Here is a 19320-nt window from a genome sequence, read left to right on the forward strand (position 1 = left end):
CCTCCCCAAGCATTCCTTTTCAAATCACATGTATCTATCTCAGGTCTTCCTTCTCCAACCGCATATGTCTTCCCCAGGCTTTCCTTCTCCAAACCTGTAACCTCCCCAGGCCTTCCCTGGCCAAACACATTTGTCCTCCTTAAGACATCCTTCTTGGAGCACGTGTCCTCCCTAGGCTTTCCTTCTCCAAGTTCATTCATTCTTCCTTCCCTCTCCCAGCCTCTGTATTTCCCAGGCCTTTCTTCTCCAAGCATGAATCCTCCCAAGGCTTTTCTTCTCCAACCACATGTGTCCTACCTAGGATTTCTTTCTCCAAGCACACGTGTCCTCTCTAAACCTTCCTAGACATGTGTCCTTCCTAGGCCTTCCCTATCCAAGCATATGTGTCCTCCCCAGGCCTTTTTTCTCTAAGCACGTGTCCTCCCTGGGCCTTCCCTGCCAAAGCACATGGCACCTCCCCAAGCCTTCCTTCTCCAAACACATGTCCTTCCCAGGCCTTTCTTCTCCAAACACATGTGTCCTCATAAGGCCTTCCTTCCCCAAGCACATTGGTCCTCCCCATGCCTTACTTCTCCAAGCACATGTGTCCTCCCCAGGCCTTCCTTCTCCAAGCACATGTGTCCTCCTCAGGCCTTCCTTCTCCAAGCACATGTGTCCTCCTCAGGCCTTCCTTCTCCAAGCACATTTGTCCTCCCCAGGCCTTATTTCTCCAAGCACATGTGTGCTCCCCAAGGCCTTCCTTCTCCAAGCACATGCGTACTCCTCAGGTCTTCCTTCTCCAAGCACATTTGTCCTCCCAGGCCTTATTTCTCCAAGCACATGCGTACTCCTCAGGCCTTCCTTCTCCAAGCACATGTGTCCTCCTCAGGCCTTCCTTCTCCAAGCACATGTGTCCTCCTCAGGCCTTCCTTCTCCAAGCACATTTGTCCTCCCCAGGCTTTATTTCTCCAAGCACATGCGTACTCCTCAGGCCTTCCTTCTCCAAGCACATGTGTCCTCCTCAGGCCTTCCTTCTCCAAGCACATGTGTCCTCCTCAGGCCTTCCTTCTCCAAGCACATGTGTCCTCCTCAGGCCTTCCTTCTCCAAGCACATGTGTCCTCCTCAGGCCTTCCTTCTCCAAGCACATGTGTCCTCCTCAGGCCTTCCTTCTCCAAGCACATGTGTCCTCCTCAGGCCTTCCTTCTCCAAGCACATTTGTCCTCCCCAGGCCTTATTTCTCCAAGCACATTTGTCCTCCCCAGGCCTTCCTTCTCCAAGCACATGTGTCCTTCTCAGGCCTTCCTTCTCCAAGCACATGTGTCCTCCCCAGGCCTTCCTTCTCCAAGCACATGTGTCCTCCCCAAACCTTCCTTCTCCAATCACATGTGTCCTCCTCAGGCCTTCCTTCTCTAAGCACATGTGTCCTTCTCAGGCCTTCCTTCTCCAAGCACATGTGTCCTTCTCAGGCCTTCCTTCTCCAAGCACATTTGTCCTCCCCAGGCCTTATTTCTCCAAGCACATTTGTCCTCCCCAGGCCTTCCTTCTCCAAGCACATGTGTCCTCCTCAGGCCTTCCTTCTCCAAGCACATGTGTCCTCCTCAGGCCTTCCTTCTCCAAGCACATGTGTCCTCCTCGGGCCTTCCTTCTCCAAGCACATTTGTCCTCCCCAGGCCTTATTTCTCCAAGCACATTTGTCCTCCCCAGGCCTTCCTTCTCCAAGCACATGTGTCCTCCCCAGGCCTTCCTTCTCCAATCACATGTGTCCTCCTCAGGCCTTCCTTCTCTAAGCACATGTGTCCTTCTCAGGCCTTCCTTCTCCAAGCACATGTGTCCTTCACAAGGCCTTCCTTCTCCAAGCACATGTGTCCTTCTCAGGCCTGCCTTCTCCAAGCACATGTGTCCTCCCCAGACCTTCCTTCTCCAAGCACATGTGTCCTCCCCAGACCTTCCTTCTCCAAGCACATGTGTCCTCCCCAGACCTTCCTTCTCCAAGCACATGTGTCCTCTCAGACCTACCTTCTCCATGCACACGTATCTTGCCCAGGCCTGCTTTCGCCAAGCACATATGTCCTCACAAGGCTATCCTTCTCCAAGCACGTGTGCTCACCAGGCCTTCCTTCTCCATGCACATATGTCTTTCCAAGACCTTCATTCTCCAAGGACATACTGTATGTCCTCCCCAGGCCTTCCTTCTCCAAGCACATGTATCCTCCATAGGTCTTCCCTGTCCAAGCACCTGTGTCTTCCATGGACTTTTTTCCAAGCACATGTGTCCTCCCTAGGCCCTCCCTGTCCAAGCACCTGTGTCTTCCCCAGAGTTTCCTTCTCCAACCCCATATGTTCTCCCCAGGCCTTCCTTTTCCAAGCACATGTATCCTCCTTAGGCCTTCCCTGTCTAAGCACATGTCCTCCCCGGGCATTCCTTCTCCACGCACATGTGTCCTCCCGAGGCCTTCATTCTCCAAACCTGTGTCTTCCCCATGCCTTCCCTCTCCAAAAACATGTGTCTTCCCCAGGACTTCCTTCACTAAGCACATGTGTCCTCCCCAGGCCTTCCCTGTACAAGCACATGTGTCCTCCTAGGATTTTCTCCTTTAAGGATGTGCACTCTCCAGGCCTTTCTTCTCCAAGCAAATGTTTACATCTTAGGCCTTCCTTCTCCAAGCATGTGTGTCCACCCCAGGACTTCCTTCTCTAAGCATGTGTCCTCCCTAGGCCTTCCTACTCTAAGCACATGTATCCTCCTTAGGCCTTCCCTGTTAAAGCACATCTTTCCTCCCCAAACATTACTTTTCCAAGTACATACTATATGTCCTCCCCAAGCATTCCTTTTCAAATCACATGTATCTATCTCAGGTCTTCCTTCTCCAACCGCATATGTCTTCCCCAGGCTTTCCTTCTCCAAACCTGTAACCTCCCCAGGCCTTCCCTGGCCAAACACATTTGTCCTCCTTAAGACATCCTTCTTGGAGCACGTGTCCTCCCTAGGCTTTCCTTCTCCAAGTTCATTCATTCTTCCTTCCCTCTCCCAGCCTCTGTATTTCCCAGGCCTTTCTTCTCCAAGCATGAATCCTCCCAAGGCTTTTCTTCTCCAACCACATGTGTCCTCCCTAGGATTTCTTTCTCCAAGCACACGTGTCCTCTCTAAACCTTCCTAGACATGTGTCCTTCCTAGGCCTTCCCTATCCAAGCATATGTGTCCTCCCCAGGCCTTTTTTCTCTAAGCACGTGTCCTCCCTGGGCCTTCCCTGCCAAAGCACATGGCACCTCCCCAAGCCTTCCTTCTCCAAACACATGTCCTTCCCAGGCCTTTCTTCTCCAAACACATGTGTCCTCATAAGGCCTTCCTTCCCCAAGCACATTGGTCCTCCCCATGCCTTACTTCTCCAAGCACATGTGTCCTCCCCAGGCCTTCCTTCTCCAAGCACATGTGTCCTCCTCAGGCCTTCCTTCTCCAAGCACATGTGTCCTCCTCAGGCCTTCCTTCTCCAAGCACATTTGTCCTCCCCAGGCCTTATTTCTCCAAGCACATGTGTGCTCCCCAAGGCCTTCCTTCTCCAAGCACATGCGTACTCCTCAGGTCTTCCTTCTCCAAGCACATTTGTCCTCCCAGGCCTTATTTCTCCAAGCACATGCGTACTCCTCAGGCCTTCCTTCTCCAAGCACATGTGTCCTCCTCAGGCCTTCCTTCTCCAAGCACATGTGTCCTCCTCAGGCCTTCCTTCTCCAAGCACATTTGTCCTCCCCAGGCTTTATTTCTCCAAGCACATGCGTACTCCTCAGGCCTTCCTTCTCCAAGCACATGTGTCCTCCTCAGGCCTTCCTTCTCCAAGCACATGTGTCCTCCTCAGGCCTTCCTTCTCCAAGCACATGTGTCCTCCTCAGGCCTTCCTTCTCCAAGCACGTGTGTCCTCCTCAGGCCTTCCTTCTCCAAGCACATGTGTCCTCCTCAGGCCTTCCTTCTCCAAGCACATGTGTCCTCCTCAGGCCTTCCTTCTCCAAGCACATTTGTCCTCCCCAGGCCTTATTTCTCCAAGCACATTTGTCCTCCCCAGGCCTTCCTTCTCCAAGCACATGTGTCCTTCTCAGGCCTTCCTTCTCCAAGCACATGTGTCCTCCCCAGGCCTTCCTTCTCCAATCACATGTGTCCTCCTCAGGCCTTCCTTCTCTAAGCACATGTATCCTTCTCAGACCTTCCTTCTCCAAGCACATGTGTCCTTCGCAAGGCCTTCCTTCTCCAAGCACATGTGTCCTTCTCAGGCCTTCCTTCTCCAAGCACATGTGTCCTTCTCAGGCCTTCCTTCTCCAAGCACATGTGTCCTCCCCAGGCCTTCCTTCTCCAATCACATGTGTCCTCCTCAGGCCTTCCTTCTCTAAGCACATGTATCCTTCTCAGACCTTCCTTCTCCAAGCACATGTGTCCTTCGCAAGGCCTTCCTTCTCCAAGCACATGTGTCCTTCTCAGGCCTTCCTTCTCCAAGCACATGTGTCCTCCCCAGACCTTCCTTCTCCAAGCACATGTGTCCTCCCCAGGCCTTCCTTCTCCAAGCACATGTGTCCTCCCCAGACCTTCCTTCTCCAATCACATGTGTCCTCCTCAGGCCTTCCTTCTCTAAGCACATGTGTCCTTCTCAGGCCTTCCTTCTCCAAGCACATGTGTCCTTCTCAGGCCTTCCTTCTCCAAGCACATGTGTCCTCCCCAGGCCTTCCTTTACAAGCACATGTGTCCTACCCAGGCCTTTCTTCTCCATGCACATGTGTTCTTCCGAAAACCTTTCTTATCTAAGCATGTATCCTCCTCTGGCAACAGATTTAGGAGATCAGAGATATTTTTAACTCAGTCTATTATATCTTCTTACACCATTGCCAGGCACACTCCCCAGCAGCAATAACCTGAAATCAGTTGAAAACCTACAGACAGCTAAACTTTAAATTCAGGTTTAGGCTGACTATGGCCGATCAGCACTACATTTATTATAGGGACACTCCTGCCCAGGGCAGGATCCATAGAAAAGTTTTAGTGTGAAGCCATAAGCTCCTTTGTATATAGTGATCCTCATTTACATATAGGTTTGTGCTTTTACTTGGCATTTGTATTGTGTATAGTTTCAAAATGATACAAGTGTCCCCAATAAACACAAGAGAAGAAAAGGATAGAAAGGGTTTGATGAAATAAAAATGTTCTGGAAAGACTTCTGCAGTTTGTGCTTCCTCTATCACAGGTATGTTTTATTACATCACGTCATGGGAGAACTAGAGGGGAGGAAAGGCTCGTGGGGTTACGTAGAAGGAGGAATGGGCATGGTGTCCAATGCAATTGCCAAAGCAGCGACTGAAGCTGGAGCTGAGATTTACACAGAGAAGGTACGTGGAGCCAATCTTCTACCACTAATGCGAAGACACAGGAAGACATTTTTATAAAAGACCTTTACGCCCATTTTTTTGATGATGTATGAAATAGATCTTTATCCGTTCTCACTATTCTCCCCTTCCCTCCCCTATATAGCCATTTTATCATTATTGAAACACAGAGATACAATCACTCTTCCCAAGTCTGCCATTTTCATTAGTGATAATTCTACTCAAATAATATTAGATGGCAATCTGTCCGCAATAATTAACTGGAGGTCTGAGATACAACTAAATGCATTATTTGCTCCGACCATGTCAGCCTGTAGAAGATGAAGGCTTTACTAAGATGGTATATGGTCCCGAATAGGATAGCTTTCTATGTTCCGGGGGGCTTCTCCACTTCTCCATTGTGTTTTAGGGGCTGTGGACAAAAGGGGATGACTTTTCACATATGGTGGCAATCCCCCAAATTGAGACATTTTTGGAAGTTTATCATTTTATTTATCCCCTCACTCAAGCCAATCTCAGGTCAGGGGTGGGTAGTGGGGTCCCCCAGGGTTCTGTGCTGGGACCAATCCTGTTTAATTTGTTCATCCTGGAGGATGGGGTAAACAGTTGTATCACTGACCCCCGAAGGAGCTGCTGGTTTGATTGGGCTTACCGTTACCACCTTAACCTCGATTTGCATCTAGGCGGTTCCCGTGGTAGATGGCCCAGAAACTTTAGAGACTGACAACAGATCCGCTTAAAGGGATTTTTATTTGCAAAAACGTAGTTAACAAACAATCTCTTAGTATAGGATCAGAGGGTTAGGAGGAAAGTTCGGGTACTCTTAGTGTCAAAGTCAATAATAAAGAACTTGCTTACTTTGACTAAATCCAGAGAATAGCCATTCACAACTGGATGATCACTCAAGTTGGATAGTCCCTCTCTCACAAGGCCCAGCAGCCAACAAGGTGCTTAAATCAGGAACACGTCTCTGCCACAGATGTTGTTGTAGAACATGTAGGAAACTAGAACTTGTAGAAAATTTGTGTGATACCTGGATCTTTCAGCCGGTTTGGCGATACCCATAAGATTGGATTCACTTAGGTCCCTCAGCCTCACCAGGCTCTTGTTAAGAACCCAACCCGTACGTGGCCTTCTTCTGAAGAGTCCTCTCCTGGATAGCTAGGGCCTCTCCACCATCGGAGAAGATGCTGGGCCACCTCGGAATCCTTTCTTTAGTTTCCTTGTCTCGGGCTAGCCAGCCCCTAGACATAAAGTCGGGTGGATCCGCACCCCAGGCCATAGCCTTCCTGGGGGCTGGTCAGGAGGACCAGGACCATGGAGTCCGAACATACATCTGGACTGGAACCCCCGAACCATGTGACATCCCCATCTTAAGTACCCTCTGCCAGAAAGCACAGCAAAAGTGACACTCCCACTGGGCGAACTCCGAGAGAAAGTAACCTTAAAGCACCCAACCATACTGTGATTCCATGCCCGCCAGAAGAGACAGTGCCCCCCTGTGGCCAGGCTGAATACCCTAGTCCAGTCAGACTGATGCTGAGGTCAAAATTTGGAATAATTATATCCAAACCAAACTGCAGTTCAGGTGTAACATAAAATTTCAAAAGCATAGCGGGTGCTCTTCAGGAGACGCCGCTACACAGGTCAATCTCTGTATTTGCGGACGATACTAAGCTAAGCAGGGCAATAACTTCTCCGCAGGAAGTGGAAACCTTGCAAAAAGATCTGAACAAATGAATGGGGGGAGGGGCAACTACATGGCAAATGTTTGGTTCAATGTAGAAAAATGTAAAATAATGCATTTGGGTGGCAAAAATATGAATGCAATCTATAGACTGGGGGGTAGAACCTCTGGGGGGATCTAGGATGGAGAAGGACCTTGGGGTCCTAGTAGATGATAGGCTCAGCAATGGCATGCAATGCCAAGCTGCTGCTAACAAAGCAAACAGAATATTGGCATTAAAAAGTATAACTACTATACAACTATAAAGTCCCGTCCCCCTGTTCTTCTCTTCTTCAAATTAATTGGGATGGAAACGCATGACCTTACCAGGACATGGCTTCGTTAAAGTCCCTAAAAACCCTCAACTTTGGCATTAAAAACGGGATCAACTCCAGAGATAAAACGATAATTCTCCCGCTCTACAAGACTCTGGTCCGGCCGCACCTGGAGTATACTGTCCAGTTCTGGGCACCAGTCCTCAGGAAGGATGTACTGGAAATGGAGCGAGTTCAAAGAAGGGGGGATATGATTTCAATATACAAATACCATACTGGTGACCCCACAATAGGGATAAAACTATTTTGGGAGTTTAACAAGACTCGTGGCCACGTATTAAAATTTGAGGAAAAGAGGTTTAACCCCTTCCCGCCCAGCGTACGCAGATGTGTGTACTCGGCTTCCGGGGGGTATACCGGGATGATGCCCGCACCTGCAGGCATCATCCCAGTACCGTTTTTTTTCAGCGAGCGATTGGCTTTCCAGCCATAACAACCGAAGCGGCTAAAAGCCACTCGGCTGTCATGCCGAAGGAGCGGGAGGGGACGTCCCCCTCCTCCCGCCGCTGTTACCGGTGCTCCCGCTCGATCGGGAGCACCGATTCGCGATCCGATGCCTCCGGCTGCTGGGGATTAACTGGAACGAAGCCGTAAGCGGCTTCGTTCCAGTCTCCTCATAGTAAACACGGAAGCGACGTCATGACGTCACTTCCCGTTTACTCGGCTGCCAATGGTGCCGGGTTTTAAAAAGATATACGGTATTCAGAATCGCCGTTTTTGGCGATCTGAATACATTGAAGTGTAAAGGAGGGGTGGGGGGTCTTTTAGACCCCCAATCCCTCCATAAAGAGTACCTGTCACCACCTATTACTGCCACAAGGGATGTTTACATTCCTTGTGACAGCAATAAAAGTGAGAATACATTTTTTTTTTTTTAAAACAATTTATTCATTTTCAAATAAATAAAAACTAAAAAAATTTTTTAAAGCACCTGCCGTCCCCGCGAGCTCGCGAAGCAAAGAAAACGCATACAGAAGTCGCGCCTGCGTATGTAAACGGTGTTAAAATCACACATGTGAGGTATCGCCGCGATCGGCAGAGCGAGAGCAATAATTCTAGCACTAGACCTCCTCTGTAACGCTAACCTGGTAACCGTAAAAAAAAAAAAATTAAAGCGTCGCCTATTGAGATTTTTAGGTACCGTACTTTGTCGTCAATCCACGAGTGCGTGAAATTATAAAGTGTGACATGTTTGGTATCTATTTACTCGGCGTAACATTATCTTTCACATTACGCAAAAAAATTAGGCAAATTTTACTGTTTTTCATTTTTTTTTTAATTCATGAAAGTGTCCCTTTTCCCAAAAAGTTGCGTTTAAAACACCGCTGCGCAAATACCGTGTGACATAAAATATTGCAACAATCGCTGTTTTATTCTATAGAGTCTCTGCTAAAAAAAATATACATAATGTTTCGGGGGTTCCAAGTAATTTTCTATCAAAAAATATGGATTTTAACTTGTAAACACCAAATGCCAAAAATAGGCTTAGTCATGAAAGGGTTAACCTTAAACTACGTAGAGGGTTCTTTTACTGTAAGAGCTGCAAGCATGTGGAATTCCCTTCCACAGGCGGTGGTCTCAGCGGGGGGGGGGTGGGGGCATCGATAGTTTCCAGAAACTTTTAGATAAACATCAGAACGACCGCAACATACATGATATACAATGTAATACTGACATATAATCACACACATAGGGTGGACTTGATGTGTCTTTTTTCAACCTCACTTACTAAGTTACTATGTAACTATATAACGATGTAATCTGCGAAAATCCTGAAAACAAGGGTTACTAGTATGCAGCCAGGTGGAAAAGGCCCCAAAACACTTGAGAAGATTGATCACTTTTATCTTTGTAGTGGAGAAAATTACCATAGCTAGGTCCTGGAGGACAGCTATCATGCTTTTTGACCTACTAAAGGCTAAGCTGTCCCAGATCATGATTAATGAGCGTCTTTCAGCCATATTAAATGATCAAGTTATATCAATTGAGAAGTCCCGGGGACCATTGATTAAAGATCCGAACGAGGAATCCGGGGCTATTTCCTGAAACACCCCTGGACTGGAAAGTTGGCACACAGTACTTTGTATCTTTAAAGCGGGAGTCCGCGTTTTTTTTTTTTTCTTTAAAAGCCAGCAGCTACAAATACTGCAGGTGCTGACTTTTAAAATAGTGACACTTACCCGCCCAGCGCGCCCGCGATGTCGGCACCCGAAGCCGATTTCTCGATCGTCTCTCGGGTGCTGCCGCCGCCATCTTGGGTATGGGAATCAGGAAGTGGAGCCTTTCGGCTTCATTTCCCGGTTCCCTACTGCGCATGCGTGAGTCGCGCTGCGCAATAAGGACGGTCCCCGCTGCCTCTGGGATCTGTGTGTTTCCCAGCAGGCAGCGGGGGACTTTCGGAAAGGGGCGTAATCTACGCCCCTTTCCGCAGAGAGCTATCCCGGAAGTGGGTGCAGATACCTGTACTGTACAGGTACCTGCACCCCCCCTCCCCCCCTGAAAGGTGCCAATTGTGGCGCCGGAGGGGGGGAGGGTTTCCCGATGAGCGGAAGGTCCACTTTAGGGTGGACCTCCACTTTAACTTCTTTCCTCCTTATCTTTCTCTCTTTCTTTCCTTTTGTAATTATGATTACTATTTTGGTCACATAAGGTCCCCGTTGGACCAATTGAGATATCCATTTTCCATAAGAGGATGACAAGTCCATCCTCCTTTTATTGGAAAATATATGTAGATAGATAGATAGATAGATAGATAGATAGATATGCATGTATGTGTATATATAGATAGATATGTATGTATGTGTATATATATATATATATATATATGTATGTATGTATGTGTATATATATATATGTATGTATGTGTATATATATATATATATGTATGTATGTATGTATGTGTATATATATATATATATATATATATGTATATGTATGTATATATATATATATATATATATATATATATATATATATATATATATATGTGTATGTGTGTATATGTATATGTGTATGTGTATATGTGTATATATATATATATATATATATATATATATATATATATATATGTGTGTATGTGTGTATATGTATATATATATATGTATGTATGTGTGTGTATATATATATATATATATAATATAGGTTGACAGGTTATTCGCTTCTCTATTCTCACTAACTCTGTTTATTACATTTAAAGGTTTTTTTCTTTAATAGATTTTGGAACCTTAGTCAATTGTTTTTTTTATAATAATTCATAAGGTTTATGTATTATCATTTTTTGTTGTCCCCCCCCTCCCCTTTTTTTATTTTATTTACTGCTGTGACTGCGAATATACAGTTCCTTAAAAAAAAAAGTATTTATACCCCTTGAAATTTTGTCAGGTTACAACCAAAAACGTAAATGTATTTTATTGTAATTTTATGCGATAGACCAACACAAAGTGGCTCATAATTGTGAAGTGGAAGGAAAAAGATAAATGGTTTTCAAAATGGTTTACAAATAAATCTGAAAAGTGTGTGTGGGGGGCTCCCCCTTTACTCTGTTACCCCTAACTAAAATCTAGAGGAACCTATTGCCTTCAGAAGTCACCTAATTGGTAAATAGAGTCCACTTGTGTGTAGTTTAATCGCAGTATAAATACAGCTGTTCCGTGAAGCTCTCAGAGGTTTGTTAGGGAACCTTAGTCAGCAAACGGCATCATGAAGGTGAAGGAACACACCAGGCAGGTCAGGGATAAAGTTGTGGAGAAGTTTATAGCAGGGTTAGGTTCTAAATAAATATCCCAACTTTTGAACATCTCACAGAGAACTGTTCCATCACCTGAAATTGGAAAGAGTATGGCACAACTGCAAACCTACCAAGACATGGCCGTCCACCTAAACTGACCGGGCCGGGCAAGGAGAGCATTCATCAGAGAAGAGCCAAGAGGTCCATGGGAACTCTGGAGGAGCTGCAGAGATCCACAGCTCAGGGGGGAGAATCTGTCCACAGGACAACTATTAGTCGTCTCTCCACAAATCTGCACTTTATGGAAGAGTGACAAGAAGAAAGACATTGGAGAAAGAAAGTCATAAGAAGTCCTGTTTGTAGTTTGTGAGAAGCCATGTGGGGGAGGGGGCAGCAAACATGTGGAAGAAGGTGATCTGGTCAGAGGAGATCAAAATTCTACTTTTTGGCCTAAAAGCAAAACGCTATGTGTGGTGGAAAACTAACACCGCTTATCCCCCTGAACACACCATCCCCACCGTGAGACATGGTGGTGGCAGCATCATGTGGTGGGGATGCTTTTCTTCAGCAGGGACAGGGAAGCTGGTCAGAGGTGATGGGAAGATGGATGGAGCCCAATACAGGAAAACCTGTTAGAGTCTGTAAAAGACTTGAGACCGGGGCGGAGGTTCCCCTTCCAGCAGGACAACGACCCGAAACATCCAGCCAGAGCTACAATGGAATGGTTTACATCAAAGCATATTCATGTGTTAGAATGGCCCAGTCACAGTCCAGACCTAAATCACATTGAGAATCTGTGGCAAGACTTGAAAATTGCTGATCACAGACGCTCTCCATCCAATCTGACAGAGCTTGAGATATTCTACAAAGAAGAAAAATGGGCAGAAATGTCCTCTCTAGATGTGCAAAGCTGGTAGAGACACCCCCAAAAAGACTTTTTAGAGAAAGGGGGTTCTACAAAGTATTGACTCCGGGGGGGCGCCGTACAAATGCCCCTCCTCCACACTTTTCACATATTTATTTGTAAAACCTTTTGAAAACCATTTATCATTTTCCTTCCACTTCACAATTATGTTGCCACTTTGTGTTGGTCCATCACATAAAATCCCAATAAAATACATTCATGTTTTTAGTTGTAACATGACACAAAATGTGGAAAATGTCAAAGGGTATGAATACTTTTTTAAGGCACTGTAGATATTAACATCATTTTAAACTCAATAGCCACGCGGATGCTGAGATCTTATGTTGATTTGACCTACAGTCATCCTACTCTGTATTTGTAATGTATTCAGGGCCGGATTGACATAGGGGCTTGTGGAGCTGCAGCTCCAGGCCCTTCCCTCAATAAAGACCCATGCCAGTGGCTTATCAATATCCATGTGCTGTTCTGTGCCCACCTTGCCATGTCTTGTGCTCAGCATGTAGTGTGTTGTGCCCACTGTGTAATGTGCTGTGCTGTTTAGCAGTGCCCACCATGTAATATGCCGTTCCTAACATGTAATGTGCAGTGCCATGCAGTGCCCACCATGTAATGTGCTGTGCCATGCAGTGCCCACCATGTAATGTGCTGTGCCATGCAGTGCCCATCATGTTATGTGCAGTGCCCACCATGTAAATTGATGTGCAGTGCCCACCATGTCATGTGATGTGTTGTGCCCACCATGTCATGTGCTGCGCTTTGCAGTGCCTACCATGTAATGTGCTGTACCCACCATGTAATGTGCTGTACATTGTCCACCATGGCATGTGTCTTGCAGTACCCACAATGGAATGTGCTGTGCAGGGCTCACCATGTCATATGTGGTGTCCACTATTTAATATGCTGTGCTCACAATGTAATTGCCTGTGTTGTGTCGTGCAGTGCCCACCAATGTGCCCAATGGAATGTGGTGTGCAGGGCTCACCATGTCATGGTGCGGTGTCCACCATTCAATGTGCTGTGCTCACAATGTAATGTGCTGTGTCGTGAAGTGCCCACCATGTCATGTAGTGTCATGCAGTGCCCACCTTGTCATGTGGTGTCATGCAGTGCCCACCTTGTCATGTGGTGTCATGAAGTGCCCACCTTGTCATGTGCTGCCCACCAAAATCCTTAGCACCAGGCCCATGATACTCTTAATCTGGCCCTGAATGTATTTGTGAAAATGAATTGGCATTATACCCAAGTTATTTTGCTGTACTTTGTTCTCTGTATATCTTTCTTTGACATTCTGAATAAAAACAATGGAAACAGAAGGTAAAGACTTTTCACTGACTCCATGATCTTTCTATCTTTGGAAGGTAGTAGAGAAGATCTTAGTGGATAACAATGGAAAAGCCTATGGTGTTGTTCTACAAGATGGCACAGAAGTGCACAGCAGGTTGGTCTTGTCCAATGCCTCACCTCATCACACATTTTTAAACCTGACTTCACAGGTAAGTACTTTGAAATATATTTGGGATTTTTCTTTCTATTCTTTACAATATGCAATATTTGACTTTTTTTTCTGTAACTCTAAGCTAAGCTAAGCCCATCCCTATTGATCCTTCAAAGCAGGCATCTCCAAACTTTTTAAACAAAGAGCCAGCCTAGTGTCCTTCCCGAACTTCGGAGGGCTGGACTGTGGCCAGTGGGAGAAGAAAATGTCCCAGCAAACAACATCTCAGGTTTGGTGGTCAGTGGGCAGGGCTGGACTGGGACAGAAATTTGGCCCTGGACTTCATCCAGCCTGGCGCACTTACATTTTGAGTGTCCCATCAGCACTCCCTTTTATCAGAGTGTCCCATCACCAGCCCCCTTACAACAGAGTGTCCCATCACCAGCCCCCTTACAACAGAGTGTCCCATCACCAGCCCCAGTACATCAGAGTGTCCCATCACCAGCCCCAGTACATCAGAGTGTCCCATCAGCAGCCCCCGTACATCAGAGTGTCCCATCACCGCCCCGTACATCAGAGTGTCCCATCACCACCCCGTACATCAGAGTGTCCCATCACCAGCCCCCGTACATCAGAGTGTCCCATCACCACCCCTTACATCAGAGTGTCCCATCACCAGCCCCCGTACATCAGGCCGCGTACACACGGGTGGATTGTCTGCCCAACTAAGTTCGTCAGACAATCCGACAGACAGTCCGTTCAAAATTTGAATGAACGGACTTGACCACACATGATGAGCAGACAGTCCGCTGAAAGCGTGCGCGATGACGTGTACAGCACGTACGACCGGACTAGAAAAACAACGTCCTATACACTGCAATGCAACCTTCGGCCGTGTAAATCCTTTCTGAGCATGCGCCATACTTAGTCCGTCCAACTTGCCTACTCACGAGCGGACTGTCCGCTGAAACCAAGTTTGGACGGACAAAACCAAGTTTGAACGGACAAAATTACGGAAATTCCGTAAGACTTTGTTCGTCAGCCAGTCCGCTGAAAAAGTCCGCTGAAGCCCACACACGAGCGGATTGTCCGCTGAAACACGGTTCAGCGGACTAAGTTGGGCAGACAATCCGCCCGTGTGTACGCGGCCTAAGAGTGTCCCATTACCAGCCCCCGTACATCAGAGTGTCCCATTACCAGCCCCCGTACATCAGAGTGTCCCATTACCAGCCCCCGTACATCAGAGTGTCCCATCACCAGCCCCTTACATCAGAGTGTCCCATCAGCACCCCCTTACATCAGAGTGTCCCATCACCAGCCCCCGTACATCAGAGTGTCCCATTACCAGCCCCCTTACATTAGAGTGTCCCATCAGCAGCCCCCGTACATCAGAGTGTCCCATCACCAGCCCCCGTACATCAGAGTGTCCCATCACCAGCCCCCGTACATCAGAGTGTCCCATCACCAGCCCCCGTACATCAGAGTGTCCCATCACCAGCCCCCGTACATCAGAGTGTCCCATCACCAGCCGCCGTACATCAGAGTGTCCCATCACCAGCCCCCGTACATCAGAGTGTCCCATTACCAGCCCCCGTACATCAGAGTGTCCCATTACCAGCCCCCGTACATCAGAGTGTCCCATTACCAGCCCCCGTACATCAGAGTGTCCCATTACCAGCCCCGTACATCAGAGTGTCCCATTACCAGCCCCGTACATCAGAGTGTCCCATTACCAGCCCCCGTACATCAGAGTGTCCCATTACCAGCCCCCGTACATCAGAGTGTCCCATTACCAGCCCCCGTACATCAGAGTGTCCCATCACCAGTCGCCGTACATCAGAGTGTCCCATCACCAGCCGCCGTACATCAGAGTGTCCCATCACCAGCCGCCGTATATCAGAGTGTCCCATCACCAGCCGCCGTATATCAGAGTGTCCCATCACCAGCCGCCGTACATCAGAGTGTCCCATCACCAGCCGCCGTACATCAGAGTGTCCCATCACCAGCCGCCGTACATCAGAGTGTCCCATCACCAGCCGCCGTACATCAGAGTGTCCCATTACCAGCCCCCGTACATCAGAGTGTCCCATTACCAGCCCCCATACATCAGAGTGTCCCATCACCAGCCCCCGTACATCAGAGTGTCCCATTACCAGCCCCCTTACATCAGAGTGTCCCATTACCAGCCCCCTTACATCAGAGTGTCCCATCACCAGCCCCCTTACATCAGAGTGTCCCATCAGCAGCCCCCTTACATCAGAGTGGCCCATCAGCAGCCCCTGTACATCAGAGTGGCCCATCAGCAGCCCCCGTACATCAGAGTGTCCCATCAGCAGCCCGCTTACATAAGAGTGGCCCATCAGCAGCCCCCGTACATCAGAGTGGCCCACTGAGCCATCGGCCCACCGGGAAACTCCCGGTAGTCCCGATGGCCAGTACATGCCTGTCAGTGGGAGTGGAAAAATGTCCTCCTCATTCAGGTATTAGTGAGAAGAATTATGCCCCATTGCTAATGTCGGTGGCAAAAAACATGATACGCGTTAGTGGAAGGAATAGTGACCCAAAGGCCGGAAAAAAAAGAAATAGTTAAGGGCTGCAGTTTGGAGACCACTACTTTAAAGGATGTGTCTACTTTTAATGTAGTCATACCCACCTTGCATAGCCCCTTACCTAAATTAACACCTAACTGTGAGTAGGACAACCATTGCCTACCCCGATGTTTGCATCCTTTACCACTGATGGTGCCTGTGCAGTGTATGGGTGGGGTGCAGCTCGGTACGGTGGCGCACACAGTCCAATTTGCGATGAAAGTATTGGTATTGAAATAATGCAAAGATAGTTGGCAATAAACCCCATAGAAAGACAGCCCAACCAGGAGCACTCACAGGTCCAGCAGCAAGAGAGCAAAATTCAACTGAACTGACAGCATCTGTTAGGGGGGTCAGAATGCGGCCTAGCCGTCTCGTGCCCAGGCAGGAAATGGCCAGAGAACTTGTAAGCTCGATGCTTTTCCTCCTTGTCAGGAACCTTTTCCTGACGCTAGTTTTGAAGTCGTGATCAGGTGAGGTACCTGTCCCTACTCTACCCACTCACGAAATATGCAACAAGCCTAGGAGCCAGGGCCTTAAATTGGCCCTGCCTGACCCAAGATGGCTGCTAGAGTCACATGGGGTGATAGAATCCAATTGGATAGCTTCCCCAGTGACCCATAAAACCATAGAGAAACCATTTTCCTTATGACTTCCTCTCCAAAGGCAAGGCCACTGTGGAGGAACGCCACCTACAGTGGAGAACGTAGACTGCACCTGCCTACAAGTGAGCCCTAATAGACTTTAATAGGGATGTCTCCTGAACCCCTTCAGTCTTGGGAAGAGCTTACTGTGCACATTTGGCCATTGTTGAGGAAAATGTCAACTTGAGGATGTAAACATCTGAGCAAACCATGCCTGTTGTCGCGAGGGCCATGTACCTGATGTGAGACCGAAGTGGTGGGGAGGCCTCCCTTGCACCTCGGTCCTTGAAGCCTCTGGAGATGGAGACAGAGTCTTGGTGGACACCGAGTGGCACGAGTGCCAGGGGTGCAGAGCACTGTGCAAGCCTTTGTCTGAGATCCGAGCCGAGGTCAAGTCCAGTCTGGCAACAAAGTATAAAAGGGTTAATCAGAAGAAGAACGGTCGAGATCCAAGCCGGGGTCGGTTCCAATCTGACAGCTGAGTACAAAAGGGACGAAGTAGAATGGTCAAGGTACAAATCCGAGGTCAATGGAAAGCAGCAATCCATCCTCCCATGAGCATGCCCCTTGAGTATTCATACCCCTTGAAATTTTCCACATTTTGTCATGTTACGAGTAACATGAGAAGTCGTTTTGCAAGTCGCCGCAGTGGTCGCGTCCAGGTCGCCTGAGGCAGTCGCGCTGTATGTTGTGCTGCCTCAGTGTGAACCGGACCTAAGGACAACACAAGAAAAAAGATAAATGGTTTTTAATGTGAAAAGTGTGGGGGGTACATTTGTATGGCGCTCCCCGGAGTTAATACTTTGTAGAACCGCCTTTCACTGCAATTACAGCTGCAAGTCTTTTTGGGGGTGTCTCTACCAGCTTTGCACATCTAGAGAGGGACATTTTTTCCAATTCTTCTTTGCAAAATATCTCAAGCTCTGTCAGATTGGATGGAGAGCGTCTGTGAGCAGCAATTTTCATATCTTGCCACAGATTCTCAATGGGATTTAGGTCTGGACTGTAACTGGGCCATTCTAACACATGAATATGCTTTGATGTAAACCATTCCATTGTAGCTCTGGCTGGATGTTTCGGGTCGTTGTCCTGCTGGAAGGTGAACCTCCGCCCCGGTCTCAAGTCTTTTGCAGACTCTAAGGCCGCGTACACACGCGCAGACTGTCTGACGGACTTAGTCCGCTGAAACACATTTCAGCGGACAATCCGCTCGTGTGTGGGCTTCAGCTGACTTTTTCAGCGGACAGTCTGGCGGACTAAGTATTTCCGAATTTCCGTAATATTGTCCGTCCAACTTTGGTTTCAGCGGACAGTCCGCTCGTGAGTAGGCTAGTTGGACGGACTAAGTATGGTGCATGCTCAGAAAGGATTTACACGGCGGAAGGTTGCATTGCAGTGTATTGGACGTCGTATTTCTAGTCCCGTCGTACGTGTTGTACACGTCATCGCGCAAGCTTTCAGCGGACTGTCTGTTCATCGTGTATGGTCAAGTCCGTTCATTCAAAAGTTGAACGGACTGTCTGTCGGATTGTCTGACGGACTTAGTTGGCCAGACAGTCCGCGCGTGTGAACGCGGCCTAAGCCCTTGTACACACGGGTCGGATTTTGTCAGACGGATTTTGTCCGAAACTGGTGTTGCATACACACGGTCGGACAAAGTTGTCGGAAAATCCGATCGTTCAGAACGTGATGACGTTCGTTCGTTGCGGCGGGACTACGTTCAGGCTAGTAGCCAATAGCTTTGGTCTCGTAATTTGATCTGAGCATGCGTGGCACTTTGTCCGATCGGAATTCTCCACAAACGATCGGACAAAGTCCGATTGGATCATGTTGTTGGATAATTTTATAGCCAAGCTCTCAAACTTTGTCCATCGGACATTCCGACGGAAACAGCCCCATGAAGCATGAAGAATGTTCGACCGTGTGTACAAGGGCTAACGGGTTTTCCTCTAAGGCCGCGTACACACGCGGGGACTGTTCGCCCAACTTTGTCCGTCAAACAGTTTCGGCAAACAGTCCGCTCAAAATTAGCATGGACGGACATGGCCACACACGACGAACGAACAGTTTGCTGAAACCGTGCGTGATGACGTGAACGGCACGTACGACGGGACGAAAAATACGACGTCCTATACACTGCATTATAACTTTCGGCGTGTAAATCCTTTCTGAGCATGCGCGGAACTTAGTTTGACAAACAAGCCTACACACGGGCGGACTGTTCGCTCAAACAAGGTTTCAGCGGACAGTTTTACGGAATTTCCGAAAAACCTTGTTCGTCAAACTGTCCGCTGAAAGCCCACACACGAGCGGACTGTCCGCCCAAACACTGTTCAGCGGACAAAGTTGGGCGAACAGTCCGCGCGTGTGTACGCGGCCTAAGATTGTCCTGTATTTGGCTCCATCCATCTTCCCATCAACTCTGACCAGCTTCCCTGTCCCTGCTGAAGAAAATCATCCCCACCACATGATGCTGCCACCACCATGTTTCACGGTGGGGATGGTGTGTTCAGGGTGATGTGCAGTGTTCGTTTTCCGCCACACATAGTGTTTTGCCAAAAAGTTGAATTTTAGTCTCCTCTGACCAGATCACCTTCTT

At 48.0% G+C, this 19320-nt stretch overlaps 1 protein-coding gene across 1 annotated transcript in view; it reads left to right on the forward strand.

Annotated features, from left to right (window-relative positions):
* The window catches only part of PYROXD2 (pyridine nucleotide-disulphide oxidoreductase domain 2), a 168423-nt gene that overhangs the window by 80679 nt on the left and 68424 nt on the right, over window positions 1–19320 (forward strand). Inside the window, exons 9-10 of the mRNA XM_077455708.1 lie at window positions 5203–5344; window positions 13413–13547. Of these exons, the coding sequence (XP_077311834.1) occupies window positions 5203–5344; window positions 13413–13547 (277 nt within the window). The remainder of the gene's footprint in view (window positions 1–5202; window positions 5345–13412; window positions 13548–19320) is intronic.

This window comes from Lithobates pipiens, unplaced genomic scaffold (assembly GCF_037356315.1).
Source record: "Lithobates pipiens isolate NorthernLeopardFrog02 unplaced genomic scaffold, aLitPip1_a1.2 Scaffold_25, whole genome shotgun sequence".
Classification (NCBI taxonomy): domain Eukaryota; kingdom Metazoa; phylum Chordata; class Amphibia; order Anura; family Ranidae; genus Lithobates; species Lithobates pipiens.